Source organism: Sinohyriopsis cumingii, chromosome 2 (assembly GCF_028554795.1).
Source record: "Sinohyriopsis cumingii isolate HCF-2022 chromosome 2, ASM2855479v2, whole genome shotgun sequence".
Classification (NCBI taxonomy): Eukaryota; Metazoa; Mollusca; class Bivalvia; order Unionida; family Unionidae; genus Sinohyriopsis; species Sinohyriopsis cumingii.
The window spans coordinates 93,989,314-94,016,989 of NC_142962.1; the positions used below are offsets into that span (position 1 = coordinate 93,989,314).

The window sequence follows — 27,676 nt, forward strand, 5'->3', positions numbered from 1 at the left end:
AAAACTATCCAATGTAACAAACATGTAAGTTGCAAATTATTATGGAAAAGATAACGATGCTTAGTATATCAAAAAGAAACTACTAAAGTGAGAGAGAGAGTTCATGAAGTGTGTGCATTTCAGTGAGGATGAAATTTTGTAATTGTATTCACTATTGCATACTATATACGTCAACTATGTGGCTTTATATGTTTGGAAGAGTGTCAGTAGGTAAGAGAGAGGAAGGAAATAAAGTGAATAGATCTATATGCATTCTGCTGTGTGTATACAGGTATGTCTATATGCATTCTGTTATAACTTCCTTTTTAAGAGGCCTGCAAGGTAGATGAGTTCAGGACATTGTCACCTTTAAAAAAAAAAATAAGATCATTATTACCATTATTTATATTATTAAAATAAAGAATACAATCAGAATTTTAGCACTTTATTTGAATCCAATGAAAGCAAAGCCCTTCTTGTTTCAGTTGTTTCTGGCTGTTGCTGATGCATGTAAAGAGAATGATGACAGTCTGCAGAAATATTTCACTAAAGGAAAATTATAATCTTGGTACATGTCATTTATATTTGTTTCATTTCTTAAACACATGAAAAGTGAATGCAGAACACAACTTCTCCAAAATACCTGCCATCACCTTTTTATCTGGAGGTCCTGTCTTGTGTATGTGATAAAATCATAAAAATCTGCACCAGCAACTAGCCTGGCCTTGCACTTGAAACCAGTGGGCATGATTCCTTTTGAGTACAATTTCTCCTCCATTCTTTTTAAGAAATAATGTGTCCTTCTTCTCATATGACGCTAAGGCATCAGCAGTAGTCCAGTCCTGTATAGAAGATGGACACTTCACTTCCAGAACTCCAGACTACCCACCTTCACATATTTTTCCATCTGGTGATGCACCCAAGAATGGAAATAATGGGTTCACAATGAACCCAGTCATTTACATGATTATTTATCTTCTTCATGAACATAGTTTTTGCCACTTTTTCACTGGAAATACCATAACTTGTGCCAGCTGATATAAATGGCTTTGGCTTAAAAATACTATTCAAGAATTTATCTGTCATACATGCTTTTCTTAGCATAAATCTTCCAAAGTTGGATGCAGTTATTCTATTTTCTCTCTCCTTGTACCAGTGGTCACAAACATTCTGGTCCCTTGTGTTTCTTTCTATCGATATGGCTTCTTCCTCTGATAAAGCCAGACTGGACCACTTGTCAGTATTTTCCAACACAGAAGAAGATATCTTAATATGTTTTTTTTTAAAGGAAAATCCAGATCTCCGCAGTCTGTATGCTTTTGTCCTGGAACTTCTACAGCTTTTATTAATGAGATCTGAAAGTGGACAGTTGAATAACAGGCATAAATGACTAAGCAACTGAAAATTTAGGTTGTACAAAGTTTCTTGTACAATGAAGAATATATGAATTGGTAAACTTTCTACTTTCAGGTGCATCAACATTGGATCTCCTTGCTTTTGCTGCAGTGAACAGCATTGGCAGAGAAACTTGCTCAGCAAGTATGTGTGTGTGTGTGTGATTCAGATTTTTAACAAAGCTTTAACAATTTTTCAGTCATATCGCTACAATGTCTGCAATGTGGCAGTTTATAGTGATGTCTAGCACTGTGGCATCATGCCACAGACATGTAGCATGATGTACCACTCAGTCACATTATCCTAACATCAGGCCGACCAGTCCTAACACTAACCTCTTAATGCTGAGTGCCAAGCGAGGCAGCTGTCAGAACCATTTTTATAATCTTTGGTATGACTTGGCTGGGGATCGAACCCATGACCTCCTGCATCTGAGGCGGACACTCTAACCACTAGGCCACCGGAGCGGTTGCTGCTCAGCAAGTACTTAATAATGAAGAACTGAGGCATGAAAGAACAAGAGTGGAAGAAAAACAAGTCTAAGGAAGCTAACACTGAATAAATGTACAGTAGCAACAGTGAGGGATAGCCATGTGAAAGATAACTTTAAATACTATACCGGATTTATTTATGAATAATTTATGAACATTTTTAAATTCCTTGTGCCAGATGAATTTGAAATACCTCTTAGCTTCCCAAGGGCTATAACCAGCATTCAGAACATATCTTTGGAAGATCAACTGCTGCTGACAATAATTAAGTTACACTTGAATTTTGACTTCAAACATTTAGCCAATTTGTTCCATGTATCACAACAGGATGTTGGTGCCATTTTCTGAGCATGGATCAACTACATGTTTTACAGGGTTGGTTAAGCTCCTATCTGGAGAAGTGTTGTTGCAACAAATGCCAGTGAAAGTCAAGGAGGACTTTTCAACAACCTTTGCAATTTTAGATGGTACTGAACTCAAAGTGGAAAGGTCTAGTGCCCTGAGAAGTCAGAGTCAGTGTTATTCTGACTACAAGTCAGCAACAACCCTTAAAAGCCTTGTTGGAATTGATCCAAGAGGATCTTTCATTTTTATATCTATGTTGTTTTCCGGCTCAATTTCAGACAAAGAAATTACTACATGGTGTGGTTTGCTACCATTATTGCAACAGTTGCTGGACTGTGAAAGACTGAAAAGAGGCGATGGGGTGATGGTAGATAAAGTTTTTTTTTAATTCAAGCTGAAATTGAAGAACTTGGGCTAAAACTCATAATACCCACATTTGCACCAGGTGGAGGTCAGATGTCAGCAGCAGATGTAGCACTGACTAAGAAAATTGCCAAACACCGTGTTCATGGTGAACAACCAATCTCAAGAGCAAAAAAGTTTAAAACTATCAACAATAGACTGGACTTTTGTTTATCTGCATGTGTTAATCCGGTTTTGTTTTGTTGCTGTTTCTTGACTGGCTTAATGCCATTACTCATTCAAGACTAACACATGGATATAAAACAGAAAGAACAAGAACTTACATGATAACATTGAGGACTGCCTATATTCGGTGGGCCCTGTTCTGTCTGTATTGTATGATAAGGAGAAGCCACAAGATACGATAATGGACAACCCTTATAGAAATGATACGTCTGTTTCTCACAGTTGTATCTTCCTATAATTAAACCACAAAAAAAATGTATATTCAGCATTGTAAATAACTGCTTAAATGTACTGCCACAATCATGTTTCTGAATGATGGAAAGATTACTCCTTGTATAATTATAAAGAAATAAATATTTTTAAAAATCTACAAATTTCAATCCTTTTTCATTTCTGTTGCTTGTTTGAGTTTTATATGCACCAACAAACAACAAATGTAAAAAATGTTTTATTACCTACTGTCTTCAAACAATGCAGTAAGTAGCTTCCACTTCCTGTTTCTTTCCTGGTTTGGCAATGACCATAGTCGAGACTGGCTCAGCTTGTATCTTTGCACTTCTCTGTTTGTCCCATTGCTGAAGCAAATTTGTACACGATGGCTGTGCAGGTATGTCTTTAAATCCTTCCCAAATCCAGTCTTTGAGGGTCATTAAAAGTGTGAGAACATGGGCACACTGACCAGAAACTTTGAAAATGTCACAATAAGAAAACATGAATCAGCTAGTCTGACAAAATGAGATCAAAGGTACCCAGGTCAAAAACAGGCCACATACGTCAAGGTCATTATATACATAAAAATAACTGTATATACATTCTCTATTGCCATCTTATTCATGCTCCTTTAGTAATTTTACCACTCCAACAATAGTAAGAATACATTTTAATATATGTATCAGTGAAAATGAAACATTTATTTGCCAAATACAAAACAACTCTTCAACTCTACATACTATCCAGGTCTGTACTGTACATGTAAACAACATTAATGTATATAGCACTGGATCAGCTGATCGACAATACAGCCACATTATTACCAAAACCAGAATACACAAGATACTCCTGTTTAAAAAGCAGCTTTCATATAAAAATATATAATAGAAAGGGTTCTTATACTTGCCCTGATTTACAGCTACATACAGCTTCAGTCACTTGTTTCTCTGAAGTATCGATTGCCATGATAGTTTTATGTGCTTCTACGCTCTTGATTTGACTCCTAAATATCCTGCATTTTACTTGACTTTCTTCATTTCCAGATACAGAAAAGCTTCACATCATCAACGTAGGAGCCTTTACTAAATGCTCTCGCTTTCTGTCTCAGTGTTGTTTTATATGGCAAATACTGCTCACTAATGTCATCTGGTATATCTCTTAGTGTTATCACGCCCAAAATTTTCACAGATTGTTTGTCAGAGGTTAAGAATTTGGCAAGTTACGTGATCGGTAGGCAGAACGATCTAAATTCTCGCATGCAGTCAATTTCCCTTTCACCCACAAGTTATCACTGCTTGATTTATACAATTTATCATTTGATGATGAAAACATAAGAACATAATTGCTTAAATGCACATTCTAGATAATTTTTGGGAGATTTTAACAGCCATGTTTGTGTTGTTTTTTTTAAAAATCAGTCTGAAACAGTAAGTGAATCTGTTACGGGATAATAATGGCTGACATTGCTAAGTACCTATTCAATAGACTGGTTTCATAAATCACTGGGCAAATAAATTAGGGAAAATAAAGAATTCATAGAAAGCAATGTCTAAATATTATGTGCAGAAGATTTAGCCTAAAATAAGGCTTGGTTTGGTTTTGAAAGGAACTAAAGCCATTTTTTACCACAAAAAAATTAAATAAAATGATGTTTAGTTTGAGAAGCACTATAAGGTCTAAGCTATTTTCTAACATCACTCATTTTTGTAAACATTCTAAAAAAAGCAGTGAAGCAAATACCTAACCAATATTACAGAAATGAAGACAAATATTAACGCCATAAAATCTGCAATCAAATCTAGGGATTGTGGTAATGAAATTACAAAATAAATGATCATATTTAAAAAATCCCTCTTTCTATAAAACAGAATTACGCACATGGCATGTATGATATTATATCTGTTCTTAGCTGAGTGCCAGTTCAACTGAAATAAGGATTAATAAAAGCATCATTTTCATTTAGGACAATCTGTCCTCCATCAGAAGTCTTTTGATGAAACTCCCATGTTGATACGACTATCCATTCAAAAGTAGGTGGAGCAATAACATGATTTCACATTTTCATTTAGAACCAAATAAGCATTGTAAAATTATAAGAAGCCTTCTGTTGAAAACTACATGGCAATATTACTTTCCATTCAGGAGGAGCAGCAAAAAAATATGGCAACTCTGGTGGCCTTATTAGATACCAGATGGGCACCATTTTTACTTAGGACCGACATTATAAAAGTCTTTAGCAAAAACCCAATGTCAATATCACTTTCTCTTCAGAAGGAACCTTTCAGTGAAAATCCCATGTTAATATAATAATAATAATAATAATAATAATAATAATGAGGACTTTGTATAGCGCCTAATCTTTAGAAGCTCTGGGCACTTTAGAACATTAGACAACGCCTATAACATAAAAAGCATATTAAATATATTTAATTTATATTCGATTTGATTCGATTGTTTGTGGGTTTTGGAGTCTTTTAATTTTCTTTACATGTCAATATAATGTAATTTTGTTTACTAGGAATTTGATATTTTCCAGAAAATTCAGTTTGACTCGAGTTTTCCTTAGATACCTAATAATAGGAACACTTGTTTCTATTTTTGACAGTTTCTGGCCTTGATTGAGGGTCAAGTAAACAACTCTTTTCTACGAGTAAAATGATTAGTTCTTATCAAGGACATACAGGAGCTATGTGACTTTTACATGTAAACATGATCACGTCATCCTCTATTTTGCAATATATTTTGCAATTAGGCATTCCCGAAATTGCAAAATACTTAGTATTAATAATGATGTTCAGACAGAGAGAGACAGATCTCATAGTCCAGGGCTTTTAAACACTTAATGTCAAGTTGTTTTCTTCTGTTGTGACCAGCATTGAAGTTTTGAGTTTTGAGTTATATATTAATTTTCCTTCAGATTATTTGGACTTTAAAAGATTAATTAGTTTCTCTGGAAATATTATTGTATTCATACAGAACTCTTGAACACTGACTTTTGTTGAAAATTTATTTGGATTTCCAAGACCGGAGGATTAATTATTATGTTTCTACAAGGAACTGTAGACATCAACACAGGACAGGTTACAGCATACATCATCGCCTTCCATCTTGATTCTTCATAGGGATTCGAACTTGGAATCATTACAATATTTCATTATTAGGACTGCAAAAACTTTATTTATCGATTATTCTTGTATTAATTTTGGATTTGATTCTGGAAACCGTAAGTTCTCATATTTTTTCATTTTTACAGTATTTTTACAGGGAAATAAATTATTTGTTATATTTTAAAAGCTTGTTTTTTCACTCTTTCTTGTGTTACTGTTTATTCGAGCCTAAACACATAAGACATATATAATGATATTATTACAAAAAACAAACACAATGCAATTAGAAAACAAAAAACATGCTGAAAATATTTAAGGTAGGAAACATTATTAGGTCTTTATATTTGTTCTTGCAGTCGAAATAAGTGACCACATGACCATTCACTCAGGAGGAGTAGTGATAACAAGATCTTCAACATGTCCATAGTTAAAATTATTACAAAAGTTTGGTACAACTTTTGGTGTGTAATGTATGTTTGATGTCAGACTACGACTAAATGACCAGTATTACTGATACTAATGATAGTTTTAATGATATATATGTGATTGTGATCACCTGGATAGTATAATTTTCTGATCATTTACTCGAGGTACAATTCTAATCTAGAGACATCAGTATTTAAATCAAAACTGACCTGTTTAGTATAGGCGAAAATAAGGTCAAATTTAAAATATTTTGAAGACAAGTAAACCAATTCATGTCATTGCTTCTAATGTCAATCTCAAATGAATACTGTCATTATAAAGAGCAGAAAATGAACTGTAGCATTTCTCAATTTAAAATATAAAACAAAGCAATCATAAATATTTCTTGAGTACTAACTCAGTGGCTGTTCCTTCTCCTGTCTCTCTCTCACATATCATGATTTAACACTACTTCATGAACTGTATAACAGTTCTTACATTTGAATGCTTCTTGTGAATTTATCTGAAAAAGCAGCATGAAGATGAGTTCATTTTTAATTCAGCACACTAGAATTTTGCAGAAAACATTCCCGTTTTATTATTTATTCAAAAATTCTGAAAAAAAATCATCCTTGTTGGTGGAGTAAATGCATCTTGATGACCTCTGTCAACAAACACTTTAGCTTACTCCCCATAATGCTCTCCTGCTTTTGGGACAAAAAGAACCTTCTCAATTTAGTTTTATGCTTCCAATGGATTTTCATCAGTATCGAAATTTGCTGCTCCGGTGGCCTAGTGGTTAGAGCATCTGCCATAGATGCGGGAGGTCGTGGGTTCTAACCCCAGCAGAGTCATACCAAAAGACATACAAAAATGGTACAAACAGCTGCCTTACTAGGCACTCAGCATTAAGAGGTTAGTGTTAGGACTGGTTGGCCTGGTGTCAGCATAATGTGACTGGGTGGGACATCATGCTACATGTCTGTGACATGATGCCCTAGTGCTAGTCATCACTTTAAACTGACACACTACAGACATCATAGCAATATGACTGGAAAATTGTTAAAGCTATGTTAAAAATCTAAATCACACACATGCCTACTGTACTGTTGAGGACTAGTCCTACAATGTAAAACCTCAACCCTGATATTTATATTTTGGTTGTCTAGGTCTTACTGCCTAAATAACTGCTGTGTAGCAAGTTTTGATCTTGACTAACATTGTAATGAAAGTAAAATTTTCTGGAATACCTCACACTTGGAAAGAGAGGGAAGCCGAGAATGCAAAAATTGGGTTAAGTTGAAGCTTACTTCTTTAACAAAACAAATAAAGCTATATTAATATAAAAGAAAGTGTTTACATAGCTTAATTTTATTCAAGATTCTTATCGTCCCTTTAACTGATTTTGGTATTCCCAACTTCAATCACATTCCAGCCAACTGAAACATAGGCCAACGGAACTTGAAAACATGCCCATTTGCTTGTGTGGGAAGTGTAATTTATTGTGAAAAAGATTTGAGAGTAAGTAAAGTCCGCCCAAAACGTTTTAACTTTAATTTGTAGAAAGATGCCGATATGGGCTGCTAGGTGCGTGAGATATTCCTGAAAATTTGACTTCTAGCTCCGATGTTAATCGACATCAGAACACGCTACACAACGCAATTATTTGGGCAGTACGACCCCAACACCCAAAACCTAGATATCAGGGTCGAGATCTTGCATTGTAGGACTATGTCGGATACATACTGTAACCAGTGCTAATATCTCGAGAACAGACGCAAATATTTACTTATTATGCACACCTCTGAAAGATAATTTTGTGAAGTACTTTTAATATGGATAACAAGTACAAAGTCGAGTTTGTTCGCGAAATATTAAAACTATTGCGACATTTGGTACGCCGCGAAAACTGGTTCTCGGTCAGTCTATTGAAAGAGTCGTCTTTCTCACCAAATCTTCTCGTTCCATCCCGTCCAGATGTCACGATGAAATTCTCCGAACTCATTTATCTACGAACGTCATTAAAATTCAAGCAAGGATAAACAGTTTTTGTGTGCCAGCTTTCAAACTTTTCCACATGGTTTAACCCGGCGCACAATTGTATTTATTACTGTGAAGAATGGGTCTCCCTAAACACAGTAATTACAGTAATGGACAGTAATGGAGAGTAATGGACTGTACTGGACAGTAATGGACAGTAATGTGGACAAAAATACAATACTGCGAAAGAAATTATAGTAATGTACACTAAATATTATAATTTTTATTGTAAGGACTTAAATACATAATTCATAAATAACAATTGTGGTTGTTATATTGTTTTATTAGTGTTCATAATATGCTTTAATTAAAATAATGCTCACAAACAATGGAACAACTTTGCCTCTCTGTCACTGTCTGTCTGTCTGTCTATCTATCTATCTATCTATCACTCTCATCCTTTTTCTCTGGTGATGTGTTTTCCCTTCTGAAGATTATTTTGGTATAGTAATTTTACCATTTGTCGACCTTACTGTTAGCTTATTTGTACCCTTGTCTTTGAGAAACTTTCTAAATAATCCTTCTCATTCAGTTTCTGTTACTTGACACCACACGTCAGCAGACGGCAGATGTATCCCCCATCAATGGAAGACCATGTTTTAAAGTGATACTCATCAAGTAATCACATTTGCCTCGTAGCGAACGACACTGACGACAAATGTGTCCCTTATCAATGAAAGAACGGGTTTTAAAGTCTTTGCTTTTTATCACTTCGCATGTAGAGTGGAACCAATAATCACATATCTGAATCAAAATGTATAGAGTCGACATTTCTCATAAAATGCAAACTGCCGGCAGTCACAAATTTAAATGGATAAACCAGTAACATTTATATGTATGTATAATAATAATAATAATGATAATAATAATAACTTTATTTTATGATGATAATACAATTTGTTCTAGGAAAGTGGTGGGTGTATCTAATTTAGGTATATCAAATTGTTTTAGATTTGACAAACAGAATGAAGTAATTTGTGAAGTGGGCTCTTAAAAGAATCGAGTGTGTTGAAAATAATATACATAATCTAGATATACATAAAGAATACATGAGAAGATAGATAACCTTTTCTTGTAATATTTCCAACGGATAATTTTGGGAGTTTAAATATAAGACTGAGAAAGATAAAATATGATTTGTTTAACGGCCTGATTGAAAACAACAATTCAAAATTAGTTCTGGGGAGCTTATTACCGACAAGGTATGTTACATGAGTCGGATCCTGCAGCCCCGTCCGTTAAAACCAGTCCTCGCTTGAACCTATTAAAGCATGTCATACAACAACAGCAACAAAACAACAACAGCAATAATAATAATATTAATAGCAGCAGGGATTAATTTGTTCTGAAAATGGTTTCATTCTATTCTCATAAAATGGGAATATGTTATTATGTATTTTCACTATCATCCAAGGATGATTCGTTGTGTTAATTCAAAGCAGTTAGCCGTAGGTTCCTGCTGCAAATGAAACAACTACAAACCTGACAAGAAAAGCAGCAGAGAGGGTGAACAGAGTTTTTGCTGGAACGCCATTTTTGAAAATAAAAGCTTCCTACGAAAATGAAAATAAAAAGTCAATAACACCAAACCAAAGCGTCTAACTTTACCGAGAGTTTCTCTAATTGGTTAAGTTTATTTTTGTTACTTTATTGCTGTCGTTTTTTTTAATTGTTTTTTTAGGGTTTTTTTAAAAAAAGAATATGTATGCGCGTTTTCGTTTACCGCGGGACGTTTAATTGAACTCGCACCCTCTCTGCTGCTATAATTGGATCATTATTATATCTACCAAATATTTTATCAAGTGCTATAAGGTATCTTGTTCTGGGATCGTGTAAATCTATTGTTATAAATCTGTGTGGAGTAGATTGTGCTTTTGAAAAGAAATTTTTGAACTTAATCATGTCCATATCCCCACTACACCAAGTCTGATGTATATCAGCTCCATTAAACACAGCTATAATATTACAGTTATCTCTGATCACTCTAGGTATTTGTACATATCTCTGAGTAACATAGATAATATCTGTATTTTTATGCCTTCCACGGGAAAATATTTTTGCTGGATTTGTTTGTTTGTCAAGCATAACATCATCATACACAACTAAATTATTCACAAATCCATCAAATTCATCTACGGACGGTGCTTCGTTAGTATCTGTAATAAAATTAATAATATCATCGCCATCTTCATTTAATAACTTTGCATTTTCATTAAAATCTTTAAGTACATCGTAACATCTCTGATCGTCAACTGACGGAGATACTAAACACAACTTATCCAATTTGAGCCATCTCATTATCAAATTAAGCAGTAATTGTATTTTACCACCCCCAGATGGACATATTATTATCATTCTAATAGAATTCGGACATGCTGAAAAATGTTTTTACTGGTTTTTGTTTTCGTGTTGCTGAGAAATCAATGACATCCATGTTGTAGAAATATAATAAATAATATGAATTTATATTGTGTTCGATGTACAGCATCCACCCCTCAAAAGTAGACGAACAACAATAATAACAAAAGATTAAAAGCGTGCAGTTACAGGTAAATGTGTAAAATGTGGTACAAATAAATATTAATTTATCTTCCTTGACAAATCAAGGAAAATTGGTGGTGATATCGCTACTTTATTAGGAAAATTACCAGGAGTTCCATGGGCTAAATACCTGGGAGAAAAACATCTTCCAGGATATAATTATTGTGATCATGGAACCCGATTTGATATGCGACTTGACAAGCGAGATCAACCAAGACCTGGAGAGTATCCAGTAAATACTATTGATCAAGCATGTCATATTCATGATGTAGCTTATAAAAGTAAAGATCTTCGACAACGATACATTTCAGATGTATAGTTGAGTCCATCATTAAATTCCATGAGAAGAAAATCTTTCAGAGAATCATTTGCTAATTGGTTGGTAAGATCTGCGATGAAAGGTAAATTATTATTTGGAGCCGGTAATTAATCAACCGATTATTATTATAATGCAATAGATTTATTATAGCCCAAAGGGATATTGGAAGGTAAAGCAGCGATTAGTAAACTTGCTGATGCAGCAAATGTTACACGTTCTGTTGCTGCAAAATGGTTAGCACGACAGGCAATATGGCAGATTTATCTACCACCAACTAAAACAATTCAGCATGCACATTTTGATGTCAGCACTCCTAATGAAGTTCATCAAGCAGAAATTTCATTTTCACTATATGATATTATTAAAATTGGAAGACGTCAATTGACATACAAATACGCGTTGACTGTCGTTGATGTTGCAAGTATATATAAGGAAGCAGAGCCATTATCAACTAAAACAGCAGCAGAAGTTTCTTCTGCTTTTGAACGAATTTATCAACGAGGACCCTTACGATGGCCACAACTATTACATGTTTATCCTGGCAAGGAATTTCTAGGTACAGTATCATCTCTGATGAAAAAACATAATGTCACAATCAGACAAGGACATACTGCAATTCATCGTGATCAGGCAATTGTTGAACGATTTAATCGAACACTTGCTGACAGTTATTTGGATATCAATATGCAAAGGAAATAATTCAAAAGGATATGAGATCTCGCGAATGGGTAGCAAGATTACCAAGTGTGATAAATGCGTTAAATAATGAAATTATTCGAACAACTGCCATGCAACATATTAATACAATTACAAAAACACCACATACCAATACAACGACATGAATTTTCAAAACAACCAGTATTAGGTAATGTGACTGCCATGTATTTATATGAACCCGGTGAACTTGAAGGCGGTAAAAAAAAAAAAAAGACCGACAGATCCTATTTGGAGTATTACGACACATAAAATTTCCTGCGTGATAAGATCCACGGGTAAACCTGCAATCTTCAGATTAGATTCAACTACTCCTCAACGTGGATTTGTACGCGAGCAATTACAAGTAATTCCTGAAGATACACAATTACCACCGGATTCACGTTTATAAATTAGCTTCTCGACATCGATTACATTTAAGACATGTCAGCATTACACTTTAGCGTGTATGACCAAGACTACTATTACTTCTGTATACAGTGAATTGTCTTGGATTATTTATTGAATACTGCCACAAGATTACTGTGTTACAGCTCGCACAGTGATTATTACGTCCTTGTTTTAATATCATGATCAATTCAGCATCGAGATCAAAGTCGAGATTTTTTTTTTGTCACACTGTTTATAACTAATTTGTGTCTTACTATATCATTATCATTGCCAGCAGTTTGATTTTTATTTTCTGTGAAGTCTATGACATTTCTCCGCAGCTGAGATATTTTTCTGACTCTAGACTCGTATCGAATGGTCATAGTTTATCTCGCAGTGTCTAGACACTACGAGATAAACTATGTTTGACCATTCGATACGATCATCGACGCTCCAAACATTTGTATCAGAGATAGTTAATACTTGTGATGAATGAATTGTCATTGCGTATCCTAGCGTCCATGGAGTTTTTTTCCATAGTTAACGCGCTCTGAACATTGACAGTAACTAAGACAATATCATTCAATACATGATTTTGTTTCTCTGACGATCCTGGTATATGAACGTCGATATTTTGTCGTCGTGTATCTGCTGGTAACAGCTCGCAAATTATATAAATTATTTTTATCTTTTAGATTTGATACATCACAAGACCGTCTTCGGTTAATCCGTTCAAACATTCAAAAATAAATTTATGACAAAGATATATTTTATTTTTCCCGGTACTGAATATAAGATACCCAGTATTAATGACAGCACCGACTGTTTTTTTTTAGTCTAATGTGCCTGATGATACCATTACGAGATGCCTCGGAATTCATTATGATAGGATGTCTCACAATTTTTTTTTTTGCACCATTTGTATAATAATATCATTTGTTTAAATAATGATTTGTCTAAATTATTATTTTTGAAATCTAGTTGATCCGACGAATAAAAGTTTGATTAATAATATTCATGATGCCAAGAAAGAATTTAACAAAGATGGAGCATCTCATGTGTGGTTGACGTTTAAAATCATACGCAACACCGATGGTGTTAACGATGCTACAATGAACTACAAACGAGCAGCGACGATTAGTAATTATCTCGACAATCGACGATATTTTTTCAGCGTAAAGTTTATTGTATCGACAGAAACAAACAATGATACTTTTGGATTATCAGTGACAAACGTGAGCCTGTCCTTCGTAATGAAAAAATTGCCGTATTAAGTAAAAATTCCAAACCAGGAATGCTGACTGATATTGACAAATCGTATTATGAAAGAGCGTATCCTGTAACCGCGGTTATTTACGGAATTTATAAATGATAAATCCAGCGTTTATAATGTAAAACCGATGAATTTTCAAAAAATATATTGTGTAGCTGAACGAGTAACGGAACATTTTACAAACATGATATGCGGAAACGGTTTAAGGGATAAAATACGTAAAATAATAAACGAATGGGGAGAAATAATGAAAGATACCAGAACATCTATCAGAGAAAAAAATAATAATATTCCCGATAACAATAAGAAAAATAACTGGAGAGATTTTGCACGAATCAAAGTATAAATTGATTGAAATTATTGATCATAATGCGCATGCGTGGGCTAATGCAGTAACAATATTTCCACGAAATCGAATTGTTAAATTTTACCAAGGAGATATATTTTATTTTATTAACGAAATAAGCAAGAATGGTCCTGTATCAGTGTGGTTATTTCAAAGTTCAGATGATGGAAGCTATGATCAGTTTGTACTGCCTAATGGAGATATTTATCGTGCAGAATCTCTCCACGAAGAAATGAAAAATCTTGCGTTGAAATATACCCATGACCCTGACGATGTCAGGGCTGAACAATTGCTGAGTAATTGTTTTAACGTTCCGTCAGTTGCTGATCATTTTGCTAGAGAGAACAATTCGTGGAAACAAACACGACTGGATTTTCTTGAAGAAATACAACGCTGTTGTGTCGAATACGGACACGGTGGATTATGGAATACTAAATACGATAACAGAGATGTTATTTCAGTTGATATGATTGCATGTTATCCGGGAAGTTTTCTTGGTATGAGAGAGTGTTCTAAGTATTTTGAGCGATTTTGACATCACACACACGAAATGACCAGAGTATCGATAAATGGGACCATTACCGGATTTTAACTTGACTGGATTCGCTTGTATCGAGTCATTTAAGTTTGCTGAAAATCTTCTTCCGGTTAGTTACGTCTGGTTTGGCAAACATTTTTCAGAAAAATTGTGGGCACCAATAATATTATTACGATATATGCTCGACGTAAAACTACTATTATTGCTAACACTAAGTGAAGCAATTATATCATATCGTCCTCAGAAGAGGTTTGGTTACCAAACAATAGAAATATTCCGACGATGAAAATCCTGCTATAACTGATTTTGAAAATTAAAAAACAAAACAAAAGATCTTGGCAGAAAAATAACTGGTAAATGTACCCAGGGAGGATTATATGAACATAAACGACATTGCACATGATTTATTATAGATGATGCTGATTAGATTTTCTAATTGCTGATACAACGAATATAAATACGTTTATAAGTCGAGAAACAGTTTTCTTGTCAAATGAAACTAAATTAGGTACAATTGTGAGTTATATTGATGGTGAGTCTAAATCTATTATCGATGATAAATAGGGTTTCCAAGTTCGCTGTCAGAGTCGCTACGGATTCATATCGCAGCCAAAGATTCTGATTTTTTTTGTCATGATAATTCAGAAAGCTATGTTATATAGCTTGCTGAATTATGATGACAACAAAATCAGAATCTGAAATATTTTTATTATAACGATTTTTATTTTTTTCCCGAATTTTCTTAAAATTTCTTATTTTTCTCTAATTTTAGTTGAAATTTCTTATTTTTCACTAATTTTAGTCGTTTTTGGCAAGGAAAATCAATCAAATTTAATTTTTTTTCGAGGGTGAAAAACCCAGCCATTCTCTAAACGGTTTTGACCAGTTTTCGATAAATTCTTGTATAACACCTAAAAATTATGCTTTTCAAGTGGGTTTTTGGGTTAGTTTTTTGCCTGATTTTCGAGTAACAAAAAAGGAAAATTTATGCAAAAAAGGTCAAAACCAATTAGAGAATCGCTGGGGTTTTACCATCAAGAATTACGAAATATGATACAAAAAAGTCTTGTCATCAGAATAAAATAAATCTTATTTCACGTTGAGGTTGAAAATCGTCTAAAATCGTTATGATTTTACGTAGAGATTTATATTCAAATTTTCATATCTTAAATCAATTAAGTATCCGCTCTGGTCAGTAATTTTGAAATGTATTCTTGACAAGTATCGTAGATAAACCGGATTGATCGGTTTTGCACGATCAAATATCCAGAAGGTACTTGAGGTGTAGATGTGTATAAAAGATATCCTTGCTGAGCCTGACTAGATTTTTCAAGATTTTTTGATAACTGCCATCAATTGCATCACATAAAAGATTAACTGCGATTGTTGATGTTATATTTACAATTCCCGGCGAAATGTGTCTGCCATCACCGTTTGGATCATTGTTGTGTTTGAGAACAGCCGGTGGTGGGTCTATTTTTCTCCATGACTCGAGTATTTTGGGGAACTATTCATCTGTAAGATCGTTGACTGATTTCTTAAACACATCAGTATCAAATGCTGGCAATGTAAAATTTGGTAACTGTTCCTCGGTTATTATGAAGTACTCATGGATAACTTTGTAAATATTCCAGATATGTTATGTATTTTGCGTACTGCGTAAGGTATAGCCTTGTAGTTTGGGCAGGCGTTTGTGTTCTTGTGTTATGAGGGTTTCCTGTAGGCAGATTACGTCTGGTTTAACGGCCGTATTATTCAGTTTGTTCTGCAGTTCTGATAGGTTTTTAAAGATTCCTCTGCAGTTCCATTGCCAGATGGCGATTTTATTATTTTTTGTGCTATCCATTTTTGATGTTGTCTTTATCTGTTAGTCTTGTGGTCCAATCAGCTAGTATGGTGAAAATGGTTTTGAGGGTTCTCATTATGGTATTGAGATCTTGTATTAGGGTTCCTGTTGTTAGGTTCATTACTTCCTGTATTAATTCTGTGTTGGGGTGTGTATTAGGTTTGGGGATGTTTGGGGTGACAGTTTTGTTTGTATCTGGAGTGTTATCAGGGTGGTCTTGGTTTGTTACAATGTGCGTTGTAGTTTTTGGTTCTTTTGTTTCTTGAATCGAGGGTATGTTTTGTGGTGCAATGTTTTCCCTTCTGATTCTGTGTGGAGAGTTTTGGTGCTCATTGATTGTTTCAGAGGTAGATTTTGGTGTGTTAGGGTTGTTTTTACAGATAATGTTTTTGGCAGAATGGTAGCTGAGGTATTTTTCGTTCATTAAGTCCACTATTTGTTTCTCTTTTATTGCAAATCTGCATTCTGCCGTCTAGGATAATGGTTTTCTTTACAGTTTTGTATAGTTGTGTGGCATTCTCCTTTGTGTGGACCCCCGCAGTACTTACATCTTGGTTTGAATCTATATCTGAGGGCATAGTGTCCTCAGAGCAGGCATTTGGTGCAAAATCTTGACCTATTTATGTAGTTTTCCAGCTTATGGTACACTCCTGACTGTCCTAGTTTTATTATTGAGGGTAATGGCTAGGTAGCCTCTCTAACTGCTTTGTTTGTTTCTTGTCCCTTGTGATTTTTAAGACGATTGACTTTGGTGGTCTGTGTTCCATTTGCTGTGAGTTTATGCAGTAGGAGTTCATTGCTTATGTCCTTGTTGTATCCGTTTAGTGCTATTACTTTTTTTTTTTTAAAGATAATGGTTTTAGTGGGTTCAGCCAGATTAGTTGTGGTTTCACTGTGTTTGGAGTTCGAAGTGACTCGTGTTTTTCTTTGAGTGCTATGGTGTCTCTCTACTTTGATATTTACTGGGCCTATAGTTGCAATTTGGATGAATGTTTCCACCTGTTAAATTGTGCTGCATTGAACAATCAGGTAGTTTCGCCTTGGTCTTATCAGTTTGAATTGTCCAGTGCGAATTTTGTCCAGTGCTGTCATAATACTATTGGTACTTATACTAGTAATTCTGTTGCACCTGCTGCTTATGTATATGGTGTGTTCGATGGAATGATAATTGTGAATTTTGTTTTAGGGGTTCTGTTGTTGTTTTATTTCCTGTTTTGAGCTAACCTTACTTGTGGGGTGTTCTTGGTTGTTTTAGGGTTTTAGCGGGCCCTTGCCTTTACTTAGGTATGTGTTTTGGGGTTTTGGGTTTATGGGGGTCTTTGGGTTGCCTTATTAGTGATGCTGCTGTGCAGTTTTGGTAGTGTCTAATTCATTGGATTTGTTCCCATAGGTTGGTGGTTCCCTTGGTGTTATTATCCCAGATGGACCAGGAGTTTGGCTTGAGTGTGTAGTTTCTTTCTTAATGTTTTGATTTATTGATTTATTGTTTTTTGCTTGATTTCCTGTTGTTGGTTTGTTGGCATGTTTCTAGGATTGGTTATTTCATTTTTGGTGAATACTGTTACTGTCAAATTCATTTGTTAGGATTGGAATAGTGGTGTCTAAATCTTTATTTGTGTGTGGTTTTTCCGCTTCCTTGATGAGGATTGGCGATAGTATTGGCATTGTATTTATATTGTTCCCTGAAGTGTAGTTTTGTATTTCTCGTAGTTTCTGTTAGTGGGGTGGGGGTGGGGGTTTAGTTATGTCTGCTGGTTTGTGGTTTGTTTGGTCTGTGTTTGTGACCAGAATTTGGGGTCATAGTGTGATGTTGGTTGAATTGGAGTTTGCTGTGGTTGGTACGACTTGCGTTAATCTTGCTTGTTTTACATGCTTTATTGGTGCTGTTTGGAGTTGTGATACATCCACTATTTTTACTGATTTGTTGATAGGGTTGTTTGGTGGCTTGTGTGTTTGCGTGTTTGGATTTGTGATGTTTTACCCCAACCCCTTGTATTATACATGTATTTATAAGTCTGTAAGTGGAGCCAGGTAAGCTTTGTTTTTCCAAGTGCCTAAGTTGGCTAATCCTCTTACGTAACCCAGTCTTTGTTTGAGCTCTTGAGTGGAAATCTGGCGGGAATCTTTGTACATGGGAACACGTGACGTAGACAACTTCAAAGAGCCGGAAGCCGACAATGGTAGGCTGGACCGTACATGGGGACACACAGACTGACATTTTTATGATTGACAGTTCGATCAAATGACCAGAGTCCGTCGCCATCCAATCGGGATGCGTTGTAGGTGGGACTTGATTCGAGAAACTGACATAAGATTTGTACCAGCCTGAAATTCGTCAGTTGGTGTTTAAGAGTCGCAGTGACACACACTCCGTTAGCCATTCGTAAAAATTGGCGGAATTTAGGAAATTCATGAAATAGCTTCGATCAGGTAAGTTTGATGTTACGTTGATTCTGCTTGATACGACTGCTGTTAATTGAAGAGAATTTGTCGTATGTATACATTTTACTTGTATTGAAGTATGAATAGTTAATTATGACCTTAATAGTTTGCATTTTTTTTTCATGACTTTAGCTAGTACTTTTGTTTACGATTGATTACGATGTTGATTCGTTGCCTCATTATTCATAATGTTACCATGTACACCTTATTTGTGAGGCGAAAATGTTCTCTTCTTTCGCTAGTAATATGTGTGCATATTATTTCGTGGATTATTACGTTTACGCCCTTTTGAAAGGACGATTTGTATTTGTGAAGAATTGTATTGCTCGCTAGCCGCTATAAGAATTAATATTGTAATTCTTTGCGTAGTTATATTTTGGTAGACAAGAAATTTGTTTACGTAATGATAGATTTTGCCATTGAGTAACGGATTGCCGTTTATCACCATTTGAATGTGAATATTGTGGATTTGGTACGCTTGTGTAGGAAATATATATAAATATATATAAATATATAGATAGTCATATTACTAATCGTAGTAATATTTTAGTACAATCGTATTTAAAATATTTTGTATGTATATACTGATAGGGCTCAGTATGTAGATATTTGAATCCTTTGTGTGATTGTGTTATGGCGCCATTTTTGTAAGCGGCGGAAGTGTATGGGAATTTCGATGTGTGCGCATGCGCGACCCAAATGTCCCGCCTTAAACTGATGGTTCAGTTCAGTGACGTAGTGTGAGGGAAGATTTTTATAACCCTATGCTAATGCATTATACCTTTCAACAGGAAGCTTTCGGGGGACGAAAGAATTTCAGAGAATTTCGGGGGACGAGAGAAGTTCAGAGAATTTCGGGTGACGGTGAGAGATACCGAGTGAATTTCGGGTGACCTCAAGGAATATCGTCAAGGGTTCCGGATACTAGAAGAGGAACCGGAAGTCAAGATAACGGCAAGGAACAAGGATTATAGAAGAGGAAGCGGAAGTGGAGATCACGAAAGGAGAGAAAGACAAGGGAACGAAGAGATTTAGATGAGTAGCACTCAAGAAGGGAAAAATCTCCTCACACTGTGAACTCAAATGATGATCAAAGGGATCATTGGGTGAAAGAGAGACATTGCTTACTTTAAATTCTTTTAAATTTCATTTATTAAATTGTTATTGTTTAAATTTCATCTTTGTATTTCTTTTAATTTAACTGTCGGCATTGCTGACTGGGGGCTCGTAGCCATAAATATATTTAGTCAATAAATAATATAGTGTCCAGAATTAACCTTCTGAATAAGGACCAGGGGAACTTCTCATAATTCGTTAAAGTCTATAAGAAGAACCCCACCCCTAGACCACTACACCCCCACAGTGGGCGCTTCGTCCGGGATATGAATTAGACATATATATTATTTTGGGACTTAAAGTTATTGGTAGAAGTATTAGTGAACAGTGTGAGATATTTTCCATTCTTTGTATTTGAAATTTTGTGATTTTCTCATCTTGTATTTTTATTGTCATATGTGCAGGCTTTGTAGATCTTCCATTCATAGCAGTACGTGTGAAGCAGATATCGAACAAATATCTTACCTGAACGAAACTAGTTGTCGACAGGTAAGTATTTAAACTGGTATTACAAATATCTGTATATTGTTTGAATTTTGAGACAAGGTATCACTTTACATTAGTATAATGGCTACCGAACGACAAATGATAAAGGAATACCGCGCCATGGGGTCGGAAGATCTTGGATACGAGGGAGATCGCCTGGCAACCTTTATAGAAGAAAGGATCAAGGAATGGAAGGCCGAAAAAGCAGCGGAAAGAGAAGCCCAGAGAGAACTAGCCAAGATAGCAGCGGACCAAGAGTTAGCCAAGATAGCAGCGGACCAAGAGTTAGCCAAGATAGCAGCGGACCAAGAGTTAGCCAAGATAGCAGCGGACCGAGACGCCCAGAAAGAGCTGGAGCTAGCCAGACTCGCTCACACTCTGGAGATGGAAAAGGTCAGAGTTGAAGCTAGGACCAACGGACGGGACGACGCCAGTACAAGCTCTGGAACAACCGGCCGACCTTCCATCGACCACCGGATAGTCCAGATCAACATGTCACGCTTCAATGATAGGGAGGAGGCTATTGACGATTTTCTCGTCCAGTTTGAGAAACTCGCACGCGCTCATCAGGTCCCTGAACAGCACTGGGCCATTAATGTCTCAGCCTTTTTGCAAGGTGCAGCTCGGGAAGTCTACCACGGCTTAACTGCAGAAGAGGCTGATGACTACACTGCCCTCAAGAAGGCGCTTCTCTGCCATTATCGGCTGACCGCCGAGACTTACCGGAAACTTTTCCGGGACTCGGTGAAAAAGGTAACAGAGACCCACTCTCAATTCCACAACCGTGTTCGAGGTTTATTTGAGAAGTGGATGAAAATGGCCGAAGTCGAACGCACGTACGAAGGGCTACGCGAGGTAATACTCAAGGAACATGTCCTGGGTACTTACCGTCGCGAGTTGACAGTTTTCTTAGCAGAAAGAGAACACCGGACGCTCGAAGAGATCGCTAACATGGCGGAGCGATACGAGCAGGCGCACTCGAAGAGTGGAGGTTCCGGGGTTGCTGACCGACCCCGACCCTCTGAGTCGCGTCGTATGGGGGAGGTTGAGCCGGCTGTCCGTAACCGTCAGGGCGACGGGAAGGTCGGAGGGGCACCTACAGGTAGGGCTGCGGCCTATCGACCTGGACAGGCCTCACCCACGAAACCAGGACTTGCAAGTCGGCGAGGGCCGCCGACATGTTTTAATTGCAAGCGCCTGGGGCATTTTGCCAGGGACTGTCCCAAGGGCAGGCAGACCCAGGTGAATGTCGTAGCTAAGAAGGAAGGTGTGCCGGAAGCGAGTCGCAACCCAGCCAACCTTGCGGCCGCAACTGTCAATGGTGAAGGCGCCACCATCTTGTATGACACTGGGTGCAGCGTCCCCGCGCTTGTCGACAAGAAATATGTCAAGCCGGAGGACTATACAGGGGAGGTAATAGAAGTTCAGTACGCGAACTGCGCGCGTGACTCATTACCAGTAGCTGTCATTGACCTCGATTCACCATACGTGAAGGGGAAAATTGAAGCTGCTTGCTTGGAGGGGCTATCACATGACGTCATATTGGGTTGCCGTTATGTGTTACCCCAGCCGAACCCCGAAACCTGCACACCTATGCCAGTGAGTGCTGTTGAAACCAGGGCCATGAGTCGACAGCCGAAACAAAAGCCAATCCAAGTTACATCGACACCGGTTAGTAATGTTATTCCAGCGGAGTTAAGGAAGCTGCAACAGGAGGACGCAACTCTGGCGCAGTTGCACAAACACGCAGAAGCGGGAACAGAAAGGGAAACTCCGAACGGCGCGGTGAAGTTTGTCTACAAGAAGGGAATCTTGTATCGCCACGCCAGGAAACACAACGAACACTTCAAGCAAGTCGTCGTGCCAAAGGAAAAGCGTTGCGAAGTACTGAAACTTGCACACGAGAGTCTCATGGGTGGACACATGGGAATTGCTAAGACGCGTGACCGTCTTGTAAAAGAGTTTTACTGGCCAGGGGTCCAGGGAGACGTAAAACGGTTCTGTCTCTCCTGTGACAAATGCCAGAGAATGGCACCGAAAACGGATCAGCGACCCATCCCTTTGGGGAGTACGCCCCTTATCGATGAACCATTTAGACGTGTTGCCATGGATTTAATCGGACCGATAAAACCCGCGTCTGCGCACGGAAATCGATATATTTTAACGGTTGTCGATTATGCTACACGCTATCCGGAGGCCGTTGCGTTGCGTAACATTGACACGGAAACCGTCGCGGAAGCTCTGTTTGCGATCTGGTCAAGAGTCGGAGTGCCCGACGAGATCTTGACCGATCAAGGAACACAATTTATGAGTCGTGTGATGGCGGAGGTGAATCGCCTCATGTCGATTAAACACCTCACGACTACACCGTATCACCCCCAATGTAACGGATTGGTCGAACGGTTTAATGGGACCTTGAAAAACACGCTCAAGAAATTGTGCGAAGGCCGCCCCAAGGATTGGGACCGGTATATTCCGGCCATGCTTTTTGCATACCGGGAAGTACCGCAAGCGAGTTTGGGGTTCTCTCCCTTTGAACTCTTGTACGGGAGAACCGTACGCGGCCCAATCGCCGTACTGAGACAGCTGTGGACAGACGACCACGCTGTAGAGGAAGTACGCACTACCTACCAATACGTCGCGGACTTACGCAACAAACTGGAAGAGGTTTGTTCTCTCGCGCAAGAAAACCTCAAACGAGCTAAGGCGCAACAGGCGAAAAATTACAATAAGCGCGCAAAACCACGTCAGTTTGAAGTAGGGGACAAAGTGTTGTTGTTGTTGCCCCAGGAACACAACAAGTTGCAAGTTTCCTGGAGGGGTCCATACGTCGTCACCAAGAAGGTCGGAGGTCAAACCTACCGGATACAGCTACCGACGAAAGAGAAATTGTACCATGCCAATTTGCTCAAGAGGTACCGGGAAAGGGAGACCGCCAGCGATTTTGTTGTCGCAGCGATAGTCACCGAGGATATCGAAGGCGATACGGAAGGTGCTAACACTGTCCCGAGCTGTCCATTAACGAGGGCCGAGACTCCGTCGGACGTGGAGTGTGACCCCATGTTAACTGAAGGGCAGCGGAACGAGATAGAGACCTTGCTGGCCGGATATTCCGACGTGCTAACAGAAAAACCCGGGAGGACGACGCTTGTCGAGTTCGGGTTAAAGATGGTGGACGACCGACCAGTTCAGCGTAAACCCTACCCCTTGCCCCACGCGAAACGACAAGTTGTAAGGGAAGAAATCGAGCAGATGATTGCTCTGGGAGTAATCGAACCTGCCGACTCTCCGTACAGCTCACCAGTAGTCTTAGTGCAGAAGAAGGACGGCACCCATCGGTTCTGCGTCGACTACCGGAAGCTGAATCAGGTGACAGAATTTCAAGTTGAAATGCTACCTGACCCCGAACATATCTTCGCTTCGGTCTCGAAAGCGAAATATTTTTCCAAACTGGATTTGTCCAAGGGGTATTGGCAAATTCCGGTAAGGAAAGAAGACTGACCGAAGCTTGCTTTTGCTACTCCCGACGGGACATACCAATGGTTGGTGATGCCGTTCGGGGTACAAAACGCGCCCAGCGTCTTTACCAGAATGATGCGGAAGTTGTTGGAGCCCTTGCGCGATAGGGGTGTCCACAACTTCATGGATGACCTCTTGTTAGCTACAGAGACATGGGGTGAACACCTCGCTCTGTTAGCTGACGTTTTGGAGCGGCTACGTCAGGAGGGCTTGACAGCCCGCCCTTCCAAATGTCACCTTGGTTTCAGGACATTAGACTATTTAGGACATACCCTGAGCCAAGGCACGCTGTCTCCAGAGAAGTCGAAGGTGGAGCAGTTGAGAAACGCCGCACGCCCCACCACGAAAACGGAAGTGAGGTCATTCCTGGGACTGGCCGGATATTACCGGAGGTATGTCGCTAATTTCAGCGCGATTGCGGGCCCGTTGTCTGACCTAACCAAGAAACGGACCCCGAGTAAGTTCGTTTGGACAGATGCGTGTGAGCACGCATTCCAAACGCTAAAGGATAGACTTACATCCGACGCAGTTGTTCGTCTACCGGACTTGGATAAAGAATTCGTTCTGCGCACCGATGCATGCGACACGGGACTGGGAGCAGTACTGCTCCAGGAGCATGACAAGACGCTTTTCCCTGTCGCATACGGCAGCCGGAAGTTGTCTGCTGCCGAGAAGAATTACTCAGTATCGGAGAGGGAATGTCTTGGAATCGTGTTCGGCATATCACGGTTCGAGCGATACCTATATGGACGTAAGTTCATATTGGAGACCGACCACCAACCACTCGCCTATCTGGCGCAGGCAAAGTTGTCCAATGGTCGATTGATGCGATGGTCGCTGTTTTTACAGCAGTACCAGATGCAGATCAGATACGTGAAAGGATTTGAAAACGTAGGCGCAGATTTCATGAGTAGAAGCGCCGAAATGATATAGATCATTTGTTATATTTTCGTGTTCATACTCAGTTTAGCATTTAGTTCATTTTGCTGATTTTGTTCCTTATATCGTGTAACACTTTTGCTTTTTTAGTTTGAGTGAATAAAATCCTGATTTTATTCTCAAGCGTGGGGGGATGTGATGTTTTACCCCAACCCCTTGTATTATACATGTATTTATAAGTCTGTAAGTGGAGCCAGGTAAGCTTTGTTTTTCCAAGTGCCTAAGTTGGCTAATCCTCTTACGTAACCCAGTCTTTGTTTGAGCTCTTGAGTGGAAATCTGGCGGGAATCTTTGTACATGGGAACACGTGACGTAGACAACTTCAAAGAGCCGGAAGCCGACAATGGTAGGCTGGACCGTACATGGGGACACACAGACTGACATTTTTATGATTGACAGTTCGATCAAATGACCAGAGTCCGTCGCCATCCAATCGGGATGCGTTGTAGGTGGGACTTGATTCGAGAAACTGACATAAGATTTGTACCAGCCTGAAATTCGTCAGTTGGTGTTTAAGAGTCGCAGTGACACACACTCCGTTAGCCATTCGTAAAAATTGGCGGAATTTAGGAAATTCATGAAATAGCTTCGATCAGGTAAGTTTGATGTTACGTTGATTCTGCTTGATACGACTGCTGTTAATTGAAGAGAATTTGTCGTATGTATACATTTTACTTGTATTGAAGTATGAATAGTTAATTATGACCTTAATAGTTTGCATTTTTTTTTCATGACTTTAGCTAGTACTTTTGTTTACGATTGATTACGATGTTGATTCGTTGCCTCATTATTCATAATGTTACCATGTACACCTTATTTGTGAGGCGAAAATGTTCTCTTCTTTCGCTAGTAATATGTGTGCATATTATTTCGTGGATTATTACGTTTACGCCCTTTTGAAAGGACGATTTGTATTTGTGAAGAATTGTATTGCTCGCTAGCCGCTATAAGAATTAATATTGTAATTCTTTGCGTAGTTATATTTTGGTAGACAAGAAATTTGTTTACGTAATGATAGATTTTGCCATTGAGTAACGGATTGCCGTTTATCACCATTTGAATGTGAATATTGTGGATTTGGTACGCTTGTGTAGGAAATATATATAAATATATATAAATATATAGATAGTCATATTACTAATCGTAGTAATATTTTAGTACAATCGTATTTAAAATATTTTGTATGTATATACTGATAGGGCTCAGTATGTAGATATTTGAATCCTTTGTGTGATTGTGTTATGGCGCCATTTTTGTAAGCGGCGGAAGTGTATGGGAATTTCGATGTGTGCGCATGCGCGACCCAAATGTCCCGCCTTAAACTGATGGTTCAGTTCAGTGACGTAGTGTGAGGGAAGATTTTTATAACCCTATGCTAATGCATTATACCTTTCAACAGGAAGCTTTCGGGGGACGAAAGAATTTCAGAGAATTTCGGGGGACGAGAGAAGTTCAGAGAATTTCGGGTGACGGTGAGAGATACCGAGTGAATTTCGGGTGACCTCAAGGAATATCGTCAAGGGTTCCGGATACTAGAAGAGGAACCGGAAGTCAAGATAACGGCAAGGAACAAGGATTATAGAAGAGGAAGCGGAAGTGGAGATCACGAAAGGAGAGAAAGACAAGGGAACGAAGAGATTTAGATGAGTAGCACTCAAGAAGGGAAAAATCTCCTCACACTGTGAACTCAAATGATGATCAAAGGGATCATTGGGTGAAAGAGAGACATTGATTACTTTAAATTCTTTTAAATTTCATTTATTAAATTGTTATTGTTTAAATTTCATCTTTGTATTTCTTTTAATTTAACTGTCGGCATTGCTGACTGGGGGCTCGTAGCCATAAATATATTTAGTCAATAAATAATATAGTGTCCAGAATTAACCTTCTGAAAAAGGACCAGGGGAACTTCTCATAATTCGTTAAAGTCTATAAGAAGAACCCCACCCCTAGACCACTACACCCCCACAGGATTGAATAGAGCCATTTGTTTCGACCTAGTTTGCATTCTTCTACCTAAATTGCATCTAGCATTGAATGATGACTTTTTTTTTTTGTTTTTGTCCTAACGCCCAGTCTGCTCCTCCGCTCCAAGTCTCTCCTTTGTTCCTTTGTTTTTTGTTACGTGTTCCTATCGTTCCTTTGTTTGAGAGTTCCTTTGTTTGAGAGTTCCTTTGTTCTGTGCATTTCCTTTGTTCACGGCTTGGCGGGTTGCTAATCGTTTCCTCTTCTTAGCATTATTTCTTTGCTCTTGTTTTCCTGTTCCTTTCTTCTATGTTAATTGGTGATGGTGGTGGCCGCACTCAGTAGAACTTTTAAAATTATACACCAAGCCGGTTTTACACAGTAAACAAATCAAGCAAATTGAGAGATAGTTTTCAAACTTGACGTTATGGGAATGACGTCACTAAAATAAACAACGTTAGTTTACATATGATAGTTTGTCATTCTGTGTAATTCTAAATATATTTAAAGGATATTGAAACAATCGTCACAAAAACCTTACATAATTCAATTGCTAATGGTATGTTAGTAAGTTAGAAAAACAGAAGTGTGCCTATAAGCACTCAATTTCTTTATCTTTGTCAGAAGTGTGTATATAAGCACTTCGTTTCCGTAGCTTGTCAAATAATCGGTAAGTTTGTGAATGTAATTAGTATTTGTAAGT

The 27,676-nt window shown here is 37.9% G+C and overlaps 2 protein-coding genes and 1 pseudogene across 3 annotated transcripts in view; 2 read left to right on the plus strand and 1 right to left on the minus strand.

Annotated features, from left to right (window-relative positions):
* LOC149805395 (nuclear RNA export factor 1-like) overlaps positions 1-8,623 on the minus strand; it is a 122,425-nt gene extending 113,802 nt beyond the window's left edge. The window contains exon 1 of the mRNA XM_089949921.1: positions 8,471-8,623. Within this exon, the coding sequence (XP_089806047.1) occupies positions 8,471-8,525 (55 nt within the window). The 5' untranslated portion in view covers positions 8,526-8,623. The remainder of the gene's footprint in view (positions 1-8,470) is intronic.
* Positions 2,016-2,861, plus strand: LOC149805396 (uncharacterized; annotated as a pseudogene).
* Positions 8,624-18,478: 9,855 nt separating the features above from the next.
* On the plus strand, positions 18,479-26,789 carry LOC149805397 (uncharacterized). 2 transcript variants are annotated; one of them, XR_016419235.1, is made up of 2 exons: positions 18,479-25,604; positions 26,408-26,789. XR_016419235.1 is itself a non-coding variant. In XM_089949923.1 (2 exons), exon 2 carries the CDS (start codon positions 20,632-20,634, stop codon positions 24,049-24,051), a length of 3,420 nt encoding a protein of 1,139 aa, XP_089806049.1. In that variant the 5' UTR covers positions 18,479-18,936; positions 19,740-20,631; the 3' UTR covers positions 24,052-26,789. The 2 variants fall into 2 exon arrangements, 1 of the variants encoding a protein (XP_089806049.1); XM_089949923.1 differs by having other exon boundaries at positions 18,479-18,936; positions 19,740-26,789.
* The last annotated feature ends 887 nt before the right edge of the window (positions 26,790-27,676 follow it).

Excerpts from the sequence above, each read along its gene's own strand:
- LOC149805397 (XM_089949923.1), top strand. The coding sequence starts at position 20,632 with ATGGCTACCGAACGACAAATGATAAAGGAATACCGCGCCATGGGGTCG.